The 20,723-nt window shown below is 45.0% G+C and overlaps 1 protein-coding gene across 2 annotated transcripts in view; it reads left to right on the top strand.

Moving 5' to 3' along the window:
* Window positions 1-20,723, top strand: part of nbeal1 (neurobeachin-like 1) — a 175,053-nt gene that overhangs the window by 73,287 nt on the left and 81,043 nt on the right. For both annotated transcript variants that reach the window (XM_028806166.2, XM_028806167.2), the window contains 5 exons: window positions 4,693-4,812; window positions 5,117-5,420; window positions 5,497-5,582; window positions 8,091-8,180; window positions 9,303-9,477. In XM_028806166.2, coding sequence (XP_028661999.2) covers window positions 4,693-4,812; window positions 5,117-5,420; window positions 5,497-5,582; window positions 8,091-8,180; window positions 9,303-9,477 — 775 coding nt within the window. The remainder of the gene's footprint in view (window positions 1-4,692; window positions 4,813-5,116; window positions 5,421-5,496; window positions 5,583-8,090; window positions 8,181-9,302; window positions 9,478-20,723) is intronic.

Here is a 20,723-nt window from a genome sequence, read left to right on the forward strand (position 1 = left end):
TCGGATTCAGCGGGTTGGAAAATGGATGGATGGATGGATGACTTGCTCTTGAAGACTCAGACCCCTTAATTGTTTCTTTATCCTTTTAATTAGCAGCCAAACAATAACGAGATACAAAATGAGCCAAAACATGACCAGCAAACTGTGTCTGTGTCTGTGCATCAAACAGTATCTGAAAATAAAGAAAGATGAAAATCTGAGGAATGTTGATCTGCTCAGGTCCCCTAAACATCTTTTCAGAGCTGCTCTTAGAAAAAAGAAAATTAACAATTTTGAAAATGTCTGCTATTGTACAATGAGAGCAGCAACCTCTTCTTCCTTCTGCTACTCCCGTTAGGGGTCACCACAGCGGATCATCTTCTTCCATACCTTTCTGTCCTCGTCATCTTGTTCTGTCACACCCATCACCTGCATGTCCTCTCTCACCACATCCATAAACCTTCTCTTAGGCCTTCCTCTTCTCCTCTCGCCTGGTAGCTCTATCCTTAGTATCCTTCTCCCAGTATACCCCTCATCTCTCCTCTGCAAATGTCCAAACCAACGCAATCTCTCCTTTCTGACTTTGTCTCCCAACCGTCCAACCTGAGCTGACCCTCTAATGTCCTCATTTCTAATCCTGTCCATCCTCATCACACCCAATACCGATCTTAACATCTTTAACTCTGCCACCTCCAGCTCTGTCTCCTGTGCCACCGTCTCCAGCCCATATAACATAGCTGGTCTCACTATCGTTCTGTAGACCTTCCCTTTCACTCTTGTTGATACCCATGTGTCACAAATCACTCCTGACGCTCTTCTCCACCCACTCCACCCTGCCTGCACTCTCTTCTTCACCTCTCTTCCTCAATCCCCATTACTCTGTACTGTTGATCCCAAATATTTAAACTCATCCACCTTTGCCAACTATCCTCACCATTCCACTGACCTCCCTCTCATTCACACACATGTATTCTGTCTTGTTCCTACTGAAATTCATTCCTCTCCTCTCATATCTCCACCTCTCCAGGGTCTCCTCAACCTGCTCCCTACTATCACCACAGATAACAATGTCATCAGCAAACAATACAGTCCACGGGGACTCCTGTCTAATCTCGTCTGTCAACTTGTCCATCACCACTGCAAATAAGAAAGGGCTCAGAGCCGATCCCTGATGTAATCCCACCTCCACGTTGAATAATACATTTTATTTATTTGTAGGCGCCTTTCTAAACATTCAAGGACACCGAACAATAGACACAACACAGATTATGAACAAAATTAAAATACAAAAGTTAAATGAATCCGTCACTCCTACCGCAGACCTCACCACTGTCACACTTCCCTCGTACATATCCTGTACAACTTTTACGTACTTCTCTGCCACTCCCGACTTCCTCATACAATACCACAGCTCCTCTCAGTCACCATGTCGTATGCTTTCTTCAGGTCCACAAAGACGCAATGTGACTCCTTCTGCCCTTCTCTAAACTTCTCCATCAACACCCTCAGAGCAAACATCACACCTGTGGTGCTCTTTCTTGGCATGAAACCATCCTGCTGCTCACTAATCATCACCTCACTTTTTAACTGAGCTTCCACTACTCTTTCCCATAACTTCATGCTGTGGCTCATCAATTTTATCCCCCTGTAGTTACTGCAGTCCTGCACATCCCTCCTTATTCTTAAATATCGGCCCACCAGTACACTTCTTCTCCTCTCCTCAGGCATCCTCTCACTTTCCAAGATTCCATTAAACAATCTGCTTAAAAACTCCACTGCCATCTCTCCTAAACACCTCCATGTTTCCACAGGTATGTCATCTGGACCAATGGCTTTTCCATTCTTCATCCTCTTCATCGCTGTCCTTACTTCCTCCTTGCTAATCTGTTGCACTTCCTGATTCACTAACTCCACATCATCCAACCTCTTCTCTCTCTCGTTCTCTTCATTCATCAGCCTCTCAAAGTACTCTTTCCATCTTCTCATCACACTCTTCCTCACTTGTGAGTATGTTTCCATCTTTATCCTTTATCACCCTAAGCTGCTGCACATCTTTTCCCAGCTCGGCCCCTCTCTGTAGCCCACTGGTCCTTTTCTCCCTCCTTAGTGTCCAACCTCTCATACAACTCATCATACGCCTTTTCTTTATCCTTCACTACCTCTCTCTTCTCCTTGCGCCTTATCTCCTTGTACTCTTGTCTATTTTTTGCATCTCCCTGACTATCCCACTTGTTGTTCATCATCCTACAGACCACCATCCTATGCTGCTTAACTACGCTTTCCCTTGCCACCACTTTGCAGTCTTCAATCTCCTTCAGATTGACTCTTCAGGATGTAATCTACCTGTGTGCATCTTCCTCCACGCTTGTACGTTACTCTTCTTAAAATACGTATTCACCACAGCCATGTCCATCCTTTTGGCAAAATCCACTATCCTCTGACCTTCTTCATTCCTCTCCTTGACAACATACCTACCCATCACCTCCTCGTCTCCTCTGTTCCCTTTACCAACGTGTCCATGGAAATCTTCTCCAATCACCACTTTCTGTCCCTTGGGTACACTGTTCATCACTTCATCCAACTCACTCCAGAAATCTTCTTTCTCATCCAACGCACACCCAACTTGCGTTGCATATGCACTAACAACATTCATCATCACACCTCCAATTTCCAGCTTCATAATCATCACCCTGTCTGACACTCTTTTCACCTCCAAACACTCTTGACATGCTGTTCCTTCAGAATAACCCCTACTCCATTTCTCCTCCCATCCACACCATGATAGAAAAATTTGAATCCCCCACGCACAATATATCAACCTTCCTTCTCTCCATCATATCTGCTAACTCTCTCCCCTTACCAGTCATACTGCCAACATTCAAAGTTCCTACCCTCAGTTCCACTCTCTTTACCTTCCTCCTGCCTCAGGACACGTCTCCCCACTCTTCTTCTTCTTATTTTTCTTTGGCCAACAGTAGCCCAGTTTCTGCCAGCACCCTGTTGGCCAACAGTACTGGTGGTGGTCGTTGTTAACCCAGGGCTCGACCAATCCGGTATGGAAATTTGTATTGTCCGCATATTGATTTGGCAAAATTTTACACTGGATGCCCTTCCTGACATAACCCTCCCCATTTATCCGGGCTTGGGACTGGCATGAAGAAACACACTGGTTTGTGCATCCCCTGTGGCTGGGTTACAAAGAGAGCAGCAACAAGCCATGGAATTAAAGAACGGGTTTAATTAACAACAAGAATCAGCACCTCATTAAGGAACTGGTTGGAGTTGAAGGCCCTGACTTATTTTGTTGTCTGTTGGCTCACTTAACATTTCATTTCTGTTTGGGTGCCACTTAAGGAAAGAAATGAAGCAATGGAGGGGAACACATCTTAAAAAATCAAATCAATTAAAATTAAAGAAAAAGGAGTTAATTAGCAGCAAAAACTGCTCATCAATTAAGAGTAGGGTTAGAATGAAAACCTATAGCCACTGCGGCCCTCCAGAACTGGAGTTTGAGACCACTGCTCTGGCTCTAATCTTACTACCCAAACTAATCTTGAACTGCAAAATTCAATTTAACATATCTTCAAAATAACAGAACATAACAAAGGTTAATGCCAAACTTGGCTCTCATAAAAGCTTTGTAGGCAAAAATCCAATCGTCTTCACCGTCATCTTCCCTGCCATAACCCCTCTGAGTCCACTTCCCTGATGGATCTCATCCATGTTTGCCCGTGTTTCTCTTCTCCAGACAGTTGTGCCACTTGAGCCCTTTCCCCGTCCTTGACAGGCGTCCTCCAGACTCGGTCCATTGTCTCCCCTTCGTTTCTTGCATCATCACCTTCTCGCTGGTCTTTACCACTCTCGCCCTTCTTCTGCCTCCTTGTATCCTCTGCCTGTCCCTCCGTGAGACCTGCCTCCGTGTTCTCTTCCTTGTTGCGCCATACATCAACACGTTTCTCAGGTACGTCACAGAGGAGAAATGTTGAAGCACAATTTCAACACAGCACCGCCCATGGATACCACCTTTCCAACAAGTCAGTTCGTACGGGAGTGGGATGGGGTTTTGGAAGGTGACATCACAGAAACTTGCCCGTGTTTAGTCCTTAACAAGAGAAGGGAGATGTTTGGCCCCCTACCCATAGCCAGCACAGCCCGTACGTTATAATCAGGGTGAGCCTTGGAGAGAATTTGCCTATTAGCCATTAGAATGAGTGATCTGGAGAGAATGGACACATCCTGATCAGAGTCGTTTTAAAGACGTGGCCAGCAGCAGTGGAGCAGCTTTAGTGGTGTAAAGGGGAGACAAGACAAGGTAAAAGAGTCAGGGGGCGCCACCCTGGATGAACGGCATATATTATTTGACAGCACTCAAAAATTGCGGAGACATCTTGATTACACTGGTCTTGGACGGGGGGGGCGTGTTAGGTTTGGGGGTTTGGGACGTCTGCACTGGAGTGGCAGTTAGGCTTCCGTATTGCATAGGGAGGAAGAGAGAAGTTCATTAAACCACAGCGCCAACCCCTGGCTTGGTGGGTTATTACCATCCCCTGGGCCGCTAAGCTGTCCACCATGCACAAGCACTTGACAGTGGGATGATAAACCGCAGTAAAGCTTTGTGTGGCTGAAGAGCTGCTGCCTTGTGTGGCCGGTAAACCCTTAGGTACGATGTGGCCTGAATTTCAGATTCCATCGTCTCCTTTGTTTTCCCCACAGCACTGCATAGCCGTGGTTCACATCCCGGGCAAGAGACCGTTTGGTCAGAGTTTGGTTTCCATTTATGTCAATGGGCAGCAGAAGCTGACGACTCCACTCAAGTTTCCACTGATGAATGAGGTACGTCATTTGATTTTGTATCTTGTGGTTGAGGATGTCAGGCCAACTCTCTCTCTAGGTTCGGTATGGCACTTCTCGATTGTTGGCCAGGCCTATTTCGACTCTGTCTTCCTCTGTCTTGATGAGTCCTCAAGACTTGATTGCAGTCAGAGACGTTTCTAATGGCATGTTTAAATTAGTAAATTAAGTGGGATAAAGTCCTGCATGGAAGGGTTCCTGCACCAAGATGACTTTGTCTTCAGGCCGTCCCAGAATCCTCCAGATAATGAGATGGCCTGCTGACAAGTTTGTTCCTTCTTTTCAGCCCTTTACCTCCTGTTGCATTGGATCTGCTGGCCAAAGGACCACCACACCGACCCCAACGCAGATTCCTGACCCTCCATTCTCTACGCCCACCACTCCTGGACGCACATCTCTTGGGGGGATCTTGTCTCCTCCCATTTGGGGTGGAAGTATGGGAAAACCGGAGTCCGTGACCAGGCTGATCTCCGCTGGGACACAGGACAGTGAGTGGGGCTCCCCAACATCCCTAGAAGGCCAGCTGGGCTGTGTGCTCGTCTTCCATGAAGCTCTGCAACCCACCCAAGTCAAGGCACAATATTGCACAGGTGGGTAACACACTGCAGCCTGCTGGGAATTGTTCACAGATGACATTCTCACACTTTGTTGTTGCTGTCTTTACAGGGCCCAACTGTGTTTCTCCATTAAAAAGTCAAGATTCGGACGTCGGTGACCTGCATTCTAAGCTCCTTCTGTTTTATGTCCCAAAGGTGAGTCCTGGTGAGCACCTAGTGAGGGTCTCCAATTTTGTGGACTTCCTCCTTCAGCCCCGGTGATGACTTGATGTTGTGGGTCAGCACCCACCGGTCTTGTGTGGGTGCCACAGTCAGACATTTGTTTACCGTTACTGTGCCCATGACCCTCATGGGCACAGTAACCAGTAGAAATGTCACTTCAATACAAAAGTTATCATTATAAGACAGACTCGGTTATTTAAAGTCCCACATAAAATATAACATATTTTAAAACATTAAATCAAAAGTGCTCAGTGACTTTCAGTGTGCCACTGCCATAGGATGTCACCCATCCAACAAGTCAGCTTGTCAGATTTCTGCCATCCTAGAGCTGCTCAGGTCAACTGGAAGTGGACACGTCAAGGAGCCAAGTGGTAGGCCACAGAAGCTGACAGACAAACCACGGCATGCCGAAAAATCATCTGTCCTCGACTGCAGCGCTCACGGCTCAGAACTGCCTCTAGACACCATGTCAGGACACCAACTGTACATCGGGAGCTTTGTCAAATGGGCATCCGTGGCTAAGTATCTGCACAGAAGCCAGGTGTCGCCATTGGACTGTGGGACAATGAACCACATTTCAGTCTGGGATTGGTAGATGCCAGGAGAACATTACCTACCTGAAGGCTTAGTGCCAACTATAAAAATCTGGACATGAGTGTCAGTAGGCTTTGCCCCCTACGAACTATTCTAGAACATTTCAGGAATTATTTACTGTTCTGATGCTGATCTTTCTGGTCATAAAATAGGTCATTATGATGCCAATTGTCAAAGTAGAATTCATCATTAATTGCAGAGTTACGGTATTTGCCACAATTCTCAAGATATTATCAAAAATTAATTTGAGGGTTCCTCTCGAGTGCCTCTTTCTCTTGGCTCAAAAACTAATCAGCACATCGTCACCTCATCATAGGTTCAAGTTTCGAGTTTGGTATTTTTCCGTCCAGCTGTTTTAGCTCAAGACCGTCCTCGAGAAACTGTGACACACACACACACACACACAGACAAACACCCATCATCGACATATTGATGTTTGTGGTATCGGGGACCCTAAAACGTCGAGATCTATCGAAAACTGGAGATGAATCTAACGCTTTCACAAATCCCCCCCCCCCCCCCGATCCCCCCCCCCCCCAGTAGACAATAGGTTACGGCAAGGGAGGGCACAAAGTAAAAAAAAAAATAGATTGGTGTGGCTTATGGAGTGGATTGTGGGCTTCCCAGCAGTTTTCTGTTTCAACACAACAAAGTGAGGTCCTCACACAAAGAAGCTGAGTGGCCTGCACAGAGCCCTGACTATCCTAAAAGCCCATCAGACACCTTTGGAGTGAATTGGAAGGCCGTCTGCTAGCTGGGCATTATGTGCCAACATCAGTGGCCGGCTTCACTGGTGCTCATCTATAGGACTGGAAGAGAATCCCCACAGCCGTGTCCAAAACCGAAAAGGAAAGAAGAGAGGGGACTTCGAACTGGATGGGCCACCTCCATATTAAGGAGCAGGGTATGGCCATGGGATGTGTAGGTGTGGTGTGCGGGTGCCCACATACTTTGGGCATTGTGAAACAAAACGCCTTGACACAGGAAAAGGTTTTGGGACAGCCACCTGTATACTTTTGAAGTGAAGATTTGGCAGTACAGAAGTGTACAGACTTGAGTCCAAAATAGAACTGAATTCACAAGAGGAAGTTGTCTGGCTTTTAAGGCAGGTTGGCAAAAGTGATGTCAGTGGGACTGGAATTGGAAGTGACATCAACAGCCCCAGAACTAGAAGTGATGTCAGTGGGCTCAGGCAGAATTTCCTGTGTTTGGTCTGCAGGGATAAAAGAGAGAGGTTCACTGCATTCTGCCACCCCTTGGCCTGGCATGGAATTACCTTCTCTTGGTCCTCCTAGCTGCCTCCCATGTGACATCATATAGTGTAGATCAGATGTGTAATATTTTATGTGGGGTTTTAAATATTTGGTGTTTAGTTGATGAAAATATAGGAAATGTTAGTTAATCGCTCTGTACCTGCACTCAGTGAAGAGCACTACAAACATAAACTGAATTGAATCGAAGTGAAGTGACTCTGCCATCCTAATAAATGATATTAATGAGCTGGTTAGGTGTGCCACTGTCACTGGGCCGCACTGCCATGACATTCTAGCATTGGCCTCTCAGCTTCTGTTTAAGTAAACAATGGCCTGTGCTGAAAGACGGCATTTAACTCTGAGGACCGTGCGCCCCTCAGGGTGTGTGCCTCTCATTATTGGGTCTGTTTGCACACGGTTGGCACCGTAAGTCGCTTGCAGCACACGCTGTTTACCTTTATGGGCATATCTACTCAATTCGCCCAATTTTCAGAGTGTGTAACTGACCCCACAGTGAGGGGCACATACACCACGAGACTGTGCCCCCTTAACACTCGTAGGCCGAAGCGGGTTGCTTGTGTGTTGACTGCATACACGGCAGGCTGTCAAGTCATTCTGGACTGTCCTTTTGCAGGCCTGCAGAAACCCCATCTGTCTGGACTTGTCGTCAAACCTCCTTCATGGCAGACTGACGGGCAAAAAGGTGGTGAACTGGGATATTAAGGTGAGTTGCTCAGTGGTGTGTATGGGGGAGTCTGGGGGTGACCATATCCACTGACCAGACACAAAGTCAGTCAGTCAGTCTGTCCTGGAAAGGAATGAGAGAGTGCACAGCCAATCGGGAAGGTTGGTCAAAGAGACGGGTCACTGGCAGACTGTTGAGACAGAGAGGTGCATTCTCATGCTGAAATGTCCAAGGGGTCATTTGGACACCTTGCTTGAAGTGCAAACCTCTTTATGTTTGGACTACATGCTTGATGATTTTGTTCCTTCCATGTTCTAAAATGAGAGTCCTTTGACATTTTAAAATCATCCATCCGTGTTTGTGAGCCTACTTCATTCATTGCAGGAGCCTGAACTTTCTCTAAAAGCATTGCTTACTGGACATGTGGATAGCTGCATGATGGGACACCCCTCCATCTTAAAGCACACGATCACATACTCATACTGAGCCAGTTCAGAGTGACTAGCATTGACAAAAGGCACAGCTGTGACCCGCCAGGGCACCCTTGGGACATTCCTGTTCTTTAGTATGTGCTGCCCAGTCCAGTGTGGCTTCCTGTCTTGTGGCCTTTGCTGTCAGATTAGGCCTGGCCTTTCCACAACTAGGTACTGGTGAAGGTGGGTTTAAGAAATGGATGGATGGACTGTTAATATTATCGCATATCCTTGTCGTTCAAATAAAGTGTTGTTAAGTGAGGACGTGAGCTCACTTACAGAAAAAGTGAAGGAGTGCAACTACCTGCTATAGAAAGTACTGGGCGGTCAAGGAGGCCTTTGGAACCCTGGATGAAATGAAGCCTTGCATCATTGAAGTTGGAGTTAGATTTGGGAGTGAGCGTCCTCGCCTCCGTCTGAGTGACCTTTAATATTGATTGGCTTTGTGAACCTTCCTAGACACCCAGATTATCTTCCATTTCTTTGTATCTGAAAGTTATGAGGCTCTAAAGGCCAAGATGCCCAAGTTCAGGCTGGCTGCTATGGCACTGATGAACACTTGTAATGTCCGTTCAGTGCACCGATGCCAAGCAGATCAGGTGCTGTCACAGAGCAGGTGTCCTCTGGCTCCTCCTTTCTGGCACCCAAACCCCTGAATGTTTTTTTTTTTTTTTCTTCGCCATTTCAGGACATGATCAACACCATTGGTGGAGTCAACGCCCTCTTCCCTCTGCTGGAGCAAATCAGTCACCTGAGCAAGATGGAGAAAATCGACAGGGACCCCACCGGTGACTACATCACCACTGATCTGTCAACGCCAATGGAAGGAGACTGGGTGGTGCTGCCCTCAACCAGGGCCTCAGGTGAGGCTGCACTTCCCATCATTGCATGTTTAACACATTTTGGGGTTTATCCTGGCATCCCGTTCGTTTCGTATCATCCAACGCTACCTTCAGCCACATTTCCTTTGGTACCCTCTCCTGGACCTCATCCCTTCCAACCTCCAACTTGGTGCCCCTCTTTACTTTATCATCTTCTGGCCTGTCTCTCCACAGGTATGGCCCACCTCAGTCTGTTTGTCCATTTGCCTCCACACCAAGTCTTTCACCTAACTAGCTGTTTGCTGCACACATCCTCACTGTCTTTCTCCTTTTTACTGCTGGGTTTCCTTCGGGTTCCATCTTCATTTCTCCCTCCCATACTCTTCATCAACACAGCTTTCATAAACCTTAGGCCCAGCTCAGCTCACTTAGAAGACAGAATGGTGGGAAGCTCCCTGGCTACCCCTGCTATGCCCACGTCTCCGTCTGCACTCACCTTGTCCCCTCGCTTTCCCCAAAACAGCTCCACTGCTGACACCTACATTTACTCAAACTCCATTGCATTCTGCACCCAAAGTTCCATAGAGCAGCATATCCGAGAAAAAGACAAGGCGTGAAAGGAGGGCACCACTTGGACACTTAACAGCTCAGCCTTTGGTAGTCTCTGATTTGACATTTTGTCTCTTCTTCCTTCTATTTGTGCCTGAGGTATGAGACATTAAGCCTAATTTATAAGTGATGTTATCTTTAGATAGGTAGATACTTTATTAATCCCAAGGGGAAATTCACATACTCCAGCAGCAGCATACTGATAAAGAACAATATTAAATTAAAGAGTGATAACAATGTAGGTATACAGACAGACAATAACTTTATATAATGTTAACGTTTACCCCCCCCGGTGGAACTGAAGAGTCGCATAGTTTGGGGGAGGAACGATCTCCTCAGTCTGTCAGTGGAGCAGGACGGTGACAGCAGTCTGTCGCTGAAGCTGCTCCTCTGTCTGGAGATGATCCTGTTCAGTGGATTCTCCATGATTGACAGGAGTCTGCTCAGTGCCTGTCGCTCTGCCACGGATGTCAGACTGTCCAGCTATGTGCCTACAATAGAGCCTGCCTTCCTCACCAGTTTGTCCAGGCGTGAGGTGTCCTTCTTCTTTATGCTGCCTCCCCAGCACACCACCGTGTGGTTTTGGTTTTGCTGGTGTTCAGGTGTAGGTGGTTTGAGAAAGTACAGTCCCCTGCGGCGCTCCTGTCTTGCTGACCACAATGTCAGACCTGCAATTCCCGAGATGCACATACTGAGGTCTATTTGTAAGATAGTCCATGATCCATGCCACCAGGTATGAATCTACTCCCATCTCTATCAGCTTGTCCCTAAGGAGCAGAGGTTGGATGGTGTTGAAGGCGCTAGAGAAGTCCAGAAACATAATTCTTACAGCATCTACTGTATATGCTACACCGATCCCTCTCCCACTTGGACAGAGGCAGTGGTGCTGTAAGTCAACAACACAGGGGACTGTACTTTCTCCGGTCCTGTTCAGCCTATATACATCGGACTTCCAATACAACTCGGAGTCCTGCCATGTGCAAAAGTTCGCTGATGACACTGCAATTGTGGGCTGCATCAGGAGTGGGCAGGAGGAGGAGTATAGGGACCTCATCAAGGACTTTGTTAAATGGTGCGACTCAAACCACCTACACCTGAACACAAGCAAAACCAAGGAGCTGGTGGTGAATTTTAGGAGGACCAGGCCCCTCATGGACCCCGTGATCATCAGAGGTGACTGTGTGCAGAGGGTGCAGACCTATAAATACCTGGGAGTGCAGCTGGATGATAAACTGGACTGGACTGCCAATACTGATGCTCTGTGCAGGAGAGGACAGAGCCAACTATACTTCATTAGAAGGCTGGCATCCTTCAACATCTGCAATAAGATGCTGCAGATGTTCTATCAAACGGTTGTGGCGAGCGCCCTCTTCTACACCGTGGTGTGCTGGGGAGGCAGCATTAAGAAGGACGCCTCACGCCTGGACAAACTGGTTAGGAAGGCAGGCTCTATTGTTGGCATGGAGCTGGACAGTTTGACATCTGTGGCAGAGCGACGGGCGCTGAGCAGACTCCTGTCAATCATGGAGAATCCACTGCATCCACTGAACAGGATCATCTCCAGACAGAAGAGCAGCTTCAGCGACAGACTGCTGTCACCGTCCTGCTCCACTGACAGACTGAGGAGATCGTTCCTCCCCCAAACTATGCGACTCTTCAATTCCACCCGGGTGGGTAAACGTTAACATTATACAAAGTTAGTCTTTTTTACCTGCATTTTTATTACTCTGTAATTTAATATTGTTATTATCAGTATGCTGCTGCTGGAGTATGGGAATTTCCCCTTGGGATTAATAAAGTCCTATCTATCTATCTATCTATCTATCTATCTATCTATCTATCTATCTATCTATCTATCTATCTATCTATCTATCTATCTATCTATCTATTATATAGTGCTTTTCATATCCATCTATCTATCTATCTATCTATCTATCTATCTATCTATCTATCTATCTATCTATCTATCTATCTATCTATCTATCTATTATATAGTGCTTTTCATATCCATCTATCTATCTATCTATCTATCTATCTATCTATCTATCTATCTATCTATCTATCTATCTATCTATTATATAGTGCTTTTCATATCTATCTATCTATCTATCTATCTATCTATCTATCTATCTATCTATCTATCTATCTATCTATCTATCTATCTATCTATCTATCTATCTATCTATCTATCTATCTATCTATCTATCTATCTATCTATCTATCTATCTATCTATCTATCTATCTATCTATCTATCTATCTATCTATCTATCTATCTATCTATCTATCTATCTATCGAGAGACATTCCTCCCCCAACTGTTTTGCTCTGTGTGGACATTTTTTTTCTAACCACATGACACTGTGGGCGCAGCGACCGTGGATCCAAAAATGGTGAATTTCAAGGAGGGTTTAGCTATGTGGGTGCCAGAATAATGAATGAAGGGCAAAGTAAGACGAAACAGGTCCTCAGAATGCAAGGAAGACCTCCAAAAACATCTAAAAAAACATCAGCTCATCATGGAGGTCCCCCCACTCACAAGAATATGGACATTTACCTCTCCTTTACCGCCTTTGGCCAATGGGTCTGATGCTCCTGGTTGGGTCAGGTTGGCTTCACGTGGTTCATTGCACACCAGGCGTTAGACCTCTTCATGTGTACACCTTGACAAAGGCACCCTCAGTGAAAGTCCTGCTGGGATATAAATAGCTGGAAATGTCAATATAGGTGATGGTAATAAATTGCAAACACTCACAAGTCGAAATGCAAGAACGGGACAGCATCTGCCCATCTCGTCACCCTCATGCTGTCTTTGTTCTTCCTCGCTGCTCTTAGTCATCACTGGGACATCAGGAGCTCGAGTTTCAAAGCTCTTATTGTGTATTCTGATCTGACAGTTTTACTTTCTGCTTTTACTGATTTGCATTTATTTGCTTTCAATTTTATCTTTCACAAGTCGCCCACACCTGTCTGCTGTCAGGTCCCTCTGTAAAGATTCGTCTGATTCTCCTTCTCGTTGGGAATCATCATCATCATCATCTGACTTGACCAGCTTATTACTTATGCTCTTATCAGGTCATTTATGTGTCCTAAAAAGTGTCCTGACGTTCTGTGGGATGAAAAACTTTCTAACATTTCTGCAATATCTGCCCTTAACAAGTTTCCATCTGTGCCCCCCACATTTTAAAGCAGGGATGGACTCCTTCCCTTCATGATTTTTAAACACTTCATTTGTGTCGCCTTGTAATCTGTTTGCATAAACTGCAAAGGCTCGGCTCCATTTTGTTTTTCCTCTCTGCTCAGACTTTCTCTAGTACAGTACTCCAGACGAGACCCCACTAGCGCATTATTATGAACTGAACCATAACCCCCTTGACATGCACTGCACACATCAGGGCGCTATATAACCAAACGCCCATTAGCTGTCTTGATCGCTTCTGTGCATTGTCCTGACGTAGACGCTGACCAGTCCACAAAGACTCCCAGGTGACCTTTCAAGGTTCAAACAGCTCATTGTGTAGATGTCTTATTTTTGACTTCCTCCATTTCTTAATTTACATTTATTTGCATTACAGTTCATCTGGCCAAGCCTAAATTCTCTATTGATTCAGCTGACTCTGCTCTTCCTCTTACTTTATCACCTTCAGGCCTGACTGGTTTATTCTTTATATCCGTGTCGTGTCATTTATGTTTATAAAAGGAGCTGCACTGACCCCTGACAGACGTCAGCTGTAATGTCTTATAATGTCACGGATCAGCCCCTCATTAACACCACCTGCCTGATATTGTGCAGGTGCCCTGTGTGGACTCCACCAGACCTGGGAAGGTGTCCTGTGGCATCTGGCACTCCTTCAAGTCCTGTACGCTGCGAGGTGGGGTCTTGTTTATCCAGCACATTCCGCAGACGCCCGATCGGAGTGAGATCTGGGGAATTTGGAGGCCGAGTCAACACCTTCAACTCTTGGTTGTGTTCCTCAGACCATTCTTGAACAATTTTTGCAGTGTGGCAGGGCGTGTTATCATGCTTAAAGAGGCCTCTCTGCCACCAGGGAATATGTTGCCAGGATGGGGTGTGCGTGCGTGCGTGTGTGTGTGTGTGTGTGTGTGTGTGTGGTCTGCAGCCAACTTTGGGTAGGTGGTACGTATCAGAGTAACAGTCACATGAATGACAGGACCCAAGGTTTCCCAGCAGAATATTACCCAGAGTATCATGCTGCCTGCACCGGCTTTCTTTCTTCCCAATCAACGCCTCCACATCCGACTATCAGCATGATCTTAAATAAAGCATGACTTCTTAGCCCTGGCCATTTTCTTCCATTGCTCATATTCCCATTGTAGGTGCATTTGGTATGGAACAGGGGACAGCGTGGATACCCTGACCACTCTGTGGCTGTGCAGCAAGCTGTGATACACTGGCTCTTCTGACTCCTTTTCTGTCATGGTGTTTTGTCTTGGTAGAGTGACATATTGCTCTGCTTTCCCCTTTTGTATTATTAATAGGTAGCCTTTGTCAGAATGCCTCAGATATCACAGACTTACCACTGTTTATAAGATAATATTGTATATAACTTCTCCCCACCTTCCCTCCTACATCTATAACCTCAGGCAATTAGGTGTCGTAAAAGACAAGCAGGAGTTAAGTTACAACTTAAACAATGTATTATTGATAATTTCATAAATAAGAACAATATGCAAAGTACATTTGAATATTGGCAACCGTACAACCTGATTAAATAGTGATGTGTAGTTTCAGGCGCCACACAGACTTGTTAGTTACTTAAAATGTCTCTAGTTAAGGCATCATTCAGCTTTCTTCAGAACAGGCTGCATTGTCTGCCTCAATATGGCTGCCGAGTTGTGCTCTCCATTGTGTTGTCTTCTTCAGTTCATGGTGTGATGGTCTTCATCAGTTTGGTAAGACAGAGATATGCTTCTTCGTCATATGTTGGTTAGTAAGAGAGTGAGAATGTGGTTGAACAAGCAGATTTTTAAATTCTCTGTCCAACCCCTAGAGCCAATAGGACATCATGGTACTTAAAAGCTTCTGATAGAAGCCAATTCTGAACAACCAATGGGGGACTAGAACATCTTAACACCTGCCACCCCCCAAAACCATACGTTAAGCATCCTGGTGGGGGTTGAAAGACCTTAGGGTCCTAAACATGAATGCTTCTTCACTAATGTATCACTAAATTCCATTGCTTTGCCTAAATTACAAATAAAGACATACAAAATATTTATCAAGTTATATGCAAAATATTACATCACAACATATGGCCAACATGAAATTTCTCAGCGGTTTGTGCTCCAGTGGGACCGGACCAGACAGGGTAGCCTGCACTCTCCATATGCCCATGACCCCTGTCGCCGGTTCACCACCTTTGGCAGGTGCTAACCACTGCACACCATGACACCCTACAAGACCTGCTGTTTTGGAAATGCCCTGTCTAGACATCACAATGTGGCCCTTGTCAGAGTCACTCAGATCCTTAAACTTGTCTGTTTTTACTCCTTTCAACACAGAACCTTCTAGAACTGACTGTTCACTCGTTGCCTAATATACGCCATCCATTGAGAGGTGCCAATGTAACGAGATAATCAATATCACTCATGTCACCTGGCAGTGGTTTTATTCTTGTCTCTGATTGGCATGTGTACATTATGCTGTAAAATCTAACATCCTGTTAGCTTTCTTGATGGCTACTGTACAGACGCCATTCAACCCAACAAAGCTCGCCAGTCCTATCCACTTATTTCTTCCAAAAAAACATCAAGTCGAGTTTTGAAAGTTCCCAACGTCTTACTGTCCACCACACTACTTGGTCGCTTATTCCAAGTGTCTATCGTTCTTTATGTAAAGAAAAACTTCCTGATGTTTGTGTAATTTCCCCTTAACAAGTTTCCAGCTGTGTCCACATGTTCTTGATGAACTCATTTTAAAGTCACCGTCTCGATCCACTGGACTAATTCCCTTCATAATTTTAAACACTTCAATCATGTCACCTCTTAATCTTCTTTTGCTTAAACTGTAAAGGCTCAACTCTTTTAATCTTTCCTCATAACTCATTCCCTGTAGCCCTGAATCAGCCTAGTCGCTCTTCTCTGGACCTTTTCATGTGCTGCTATGTCCTTTTTGTAACCTGGAGACCAAAACTGCACTCAGGACTCCAGATAAGGCCTCACCAGTGTGTTATAAAGCTTGAGCAGAACCTCCTGTGACTTGTACTCCACACGTCAAGGCGCTATGTAACCTGACATTCTGTTAGCTTTCTTAATGGCATCTGAACACTGTCGGGAAGTCGATAGCTTAGAGTCCACTACGACTCCTAAATCCTTCTCATGAAGTGTACTCTCGATTTTCTGACTGCCCATTGTGTATTCAAACCTCACATTTTTACTTCCAATGTGTAATTCTTTACATTTACTGACATTAAATTTCATCTGCCACAAATCTGCCCAAGCCTGTCTGCTATCCAAGTCCTTCTGTAATGATATAACAGATTCCAAATTATCTGCTAATCCTTCTATCTTGGTATCATCTGCAAACTTAACCAGCTTGTTACTTATATTCCTATCTAAATCATTTATATATATTAAAAATAGCAGCAGCCCCTACACTGCCCCCTGCTGGTCACCACTCTTATTATCATCCAATTCTGATGAGGTTCCTCGCACCATCACCCTCTGCTTCCTGTGTCTGAGCCAATTCTGCACCCATCTAAAAACATCACCCTGAACTGCCACTTCTTTTAGTTTGATGCCCACCCTCTCATGTGGCACCTTATCAAACGTTTTCTGAAAGTCCTCATCGATAATCTCATCTGCTCCACTCTGGTCGTATCCTTTTGTTGCCTCCTCATAGAATTCCAGCCTGTTAGTAAAACACGACCTCCCTCTTCTAACTCCACACTGACTGGTCCTAATAACTCCTGTTCTTGCCAGGTGTTGCTCGATCTTATCCTTAATAATTCCTTCCATTAATTTTCCTGTGATGCCCATTAAGCTTACTGGCCTGTAGTTGCTCAGATCTGCCCTGTCGCCCTTTTTATATAATGAGATGATATTTGCCATTTTCCAGTCCTTTGGAATCTCTCCAGTGTGCAGTGACTTCCTAAAAATACGTGTCAAGGGTTTATATCTGTACTCACTAGCCTCCTTAAGAACTCGAGGGTACATATTATCTGGTCCTGGTGATTTGTTTGATTTTAGCCTATTTAATCTATACTGCTCTTCTCTGCCTACAATCTCCAAATCCCTCAGTACCTCCTTAGTAGTCCCTGTTACTGCTCTGAGGTTATCCACTTGCTCAGTTGTAAACACCTCAGAAAAATGTAAGTTTAAGGCATCCGTTATTTCACTGTCTGTATCTTTTAATCCCCCTTTACTATTTCTGATGCACTTGACCTCCTCCTTGTCTGTTCTTTTACTACTAAAATACTGAAAGAATCTCTTAGGGTCGTCTTTCGCCTTATCTGCTATATTCCTCTCCAACTGTCTTTTAGCCTCCATGATATCCTTCTTAATGGCACCAACATAGGTGGATTGGTAGATAATTATATATAATTTGAATTGAATGGTGTAATTTAAACCAAAATAATGGGGGTGGGGGGGGCTTGGGTTATGGTGGGTTTGGCAAGCACATAAAATCTGGAAGACTTTAATTGTCGAGATAAGGTGGGCCTATTCACGTCATAGTGCTGGAGGGTGGCACCCAGGTCAGAGTGTCTCTGGATTCTGTACACGGGACAGTAAGGAAATCTCACACTTTGACTTCTATGTATATTATTTTACATTTACTGACACTAAATTTCATCATCAACAAATCTGCCCAAGCCTGTCTGCTGTCCAGGTCCTTCTGTGATGATATAATAGATTCCAAATTGTCTACCAATCCACCTATGTTGGTATCATCTGCAATCTTAACCAGCTTGTTCTTTATATTCCTATCTAAATCATTTCTAGATATTAAAAACTAGCTGTTCCGTGTGGCTCTGCCCACGTAGTAATGAAACAGGACAAAGTTTAAAAACCAATAAACAGACCGGTATCGCTAGCTAAGCGGAGGCGAAGTGCGCTCCAAAATGCAGAGGCAGACCGACTCCCCACTCCTGACATCACATTTCCCCCTCCCCTCGGCCCGTAGCCTCTGTCTCGGATTAGCGCGAATATATCACTCCTGCAAGTGAACTCTTAGTGCAATGAGAGAAGTCGCAAAATCAAATGTTCTAGTAAATTCTAGAAAAAAACCCGATCTAAATCGGTTAAGTAGTTCTCTCGTTCGCTAGCTAAGCGGAGGTAAGGTACACGCCCTGAGGCTGGTGCGTGAGTGAGGAGGGCCTCGGCCTGCTGCGTCTCTCTCAGATTCGCGTAAATAAAATCGGTAGTACCGCAAGCGAACTGTGATACTTGCCGCAATGAGAGAAGTCACAAAATCAACCGGAGTGTTCAAGCAAATTCTAGAAAAAAAACCCGATCTAAATGCGTTAAGGAGTTCTCTCGTGAAAAGCGTACTGACAGACAGACAGACAGACAGACAGATGTTGGATTTTATATATTTATATAGAGATAGCAGCGGCCTCAGCACTGCCCCCTGCTGGACACCAATCTTTACATCAGTGAGTTCTGATGAGGTTCCACACATCGTCACCCTCTGCTTCACCTGTGGACAGGAACACAACATGGAGCCTCTTTTCCTACCTGATGTCTGCCATTGGACAACTAAGACGAGACGTCAGAAAGACATTTGTGCTGCCTCTGAAGTTTAGCCGACAGCAGGACTCGTTTCCTTTGTTGAGGTCGCCGTTGCTCTTCTCTGTTCTTCTTCAGTTCGACTTGATCTTCGATTAATGGACGGGGTGTGCTTGCTTCTGTTTATGTTAATTAGTTTTCTGTGTGTTTTAACAAATCTGTTTCTGTATGTGTACTAATTTGGTATTTGGTAATTTGCAATATCTATATGTGTCACAGCACCCTGGGCCTGCACTTGGCGAAGAGCGCTGTCCACCGTAATAAAAGAAGAATTTACGAACAATGCCGAAATCCATGTCATTACTAGAAATCAGATAAAGTAACGCACCAAGGACTGGCTCCGCTCATGGCCTCACTGCATTCTCTGCTCTGTCCTCTGTGCCTCCTGTCTGGTTGCTGCTGTCTCTGTCATTCCAACTGATGGTGCATCAGAAACATTTGTAGTAATAAATTTGCAGTACATTTTTCATTCCAAGCATTAACACTGCTTTTATGAATCCCATATCACATGTCATATAACAGAGGCATAGGCATTGCATTTGTCATTCCAGCAGGTGGCGCATCATAACCATTTGTACTTATGCATTTTTGTTACTACAAATGTTTGTGATGCACCATCTGTTGGAATGAGAAACCCAGTGCATTTTTTATGACATGCATCACAAAATTCATTCTAATGGGGTGGGGGGCACTGTAAATGTTAATACTGAGGTCTATGCTGATTGCTTAGATTTAAACACAGCTTGAATTGAACTAATGGAACATGAAAAAATAATAATAAAAAAAAAAAAAACAACAACAATATTAAATAAACCCAACACAAACCTAAGCCAAGGCTGTCACTCTGGCTGAGCCGTAACAAACTTGAAATGCTGTCGGCAAAAATAGAAACACGAGACAAAAGACAGCAGGGAAACGGTAAGCCATCTGCCCAGAAAGAGCGAGGAGGTGCGGAGGGATGACAGCGTTTTAATTTTGGCACTGCACAGACACAGGAAGGGCGAGGCTGGCGGTGCCGCACGCTTGTTGGCAGGGCACCCTTTTTCAGGCTGGCAGTGAAGTGCAAAGCTGGTAGGGGGCTTGTGACTTTCTGCTTTGTGTTTCTGGTTTGGTTTAATGTCCACCTTCTGTCCTGGCACCCCCCTGTGGCTGCAGGTTTTGGTCAGACTTCTAATTGTCTTCATTGTTAATTCAGCTTAGCTTTTTTATTGTTGTTTTATTCTGTGATTTTAAAAAGTGCAGTACAGTGAGGTTTACATTCATAAAACAATAGAAACATTTTTCACTTTTTTTGTTGGAGCTTTTAGTTCATAAAGGAGCAGCCCACCTCAAACGTATACTTTTATCTGTGACTTAGCGTGTGGTGTTTGTAGTAAAGGCCATAAAACATGTTATCACTTTGCGCTTTTCAAAATTTCAACTGCATTCGCCGAGGGTTTCTTCTGAAGGTTGTTCAGGTCTTCTTGAATTGTCAGTGTCTGCCATCCCTCCAGTTTTAATATCATCGCTGGATTTACTAACAATGCCTAAATCAACGTCGTTACTAGAAATCTGAAAAAGTTACGGACAGAGAATGGCCTCACCACGTTCTGCTCTGTCCTCTGTGTTAACCAACCTGAGATCAGGTGCCCTCTGATGCCCACAAGCTTCGAGTTTCAGAATGAGTCTTCAGTGTGGGTCCATGTCAAAGGCATCAACAGCCCAACAAATTCAAACCATCCATTAAAGAAATTTAACTGTGTCACAAAATCCATCTGTCAGATAACCGGCTGCGCCCTCACAATGGCCCAAACGTGTGCGTCTTGGTTGTTAAATGAACCACTTCTGGAAAACCCTCTCTGAATGGCTGACCCACCTCCCCTCTCATTCATTGGTTGGTTCTGCTCAAGCGTAAGAGCTCATTCGTTGGCTACTAACGTAGGTGAAATGGTGGA

Source organism: Erpetoichthys calabaricus, chromosome 8 (genome assembly GCF_900747795.2).
Source record: "Erpetoichthys calabaricus chromosome 8, fErpCal1.3, whole genome shotgun sequence".
NCBI lineage: Eukaryota > Metazoa > Chordata > Cladistia > Polypteriformes > Polypteridae > Erpetoichthys > Erpetoichthys calabaricus.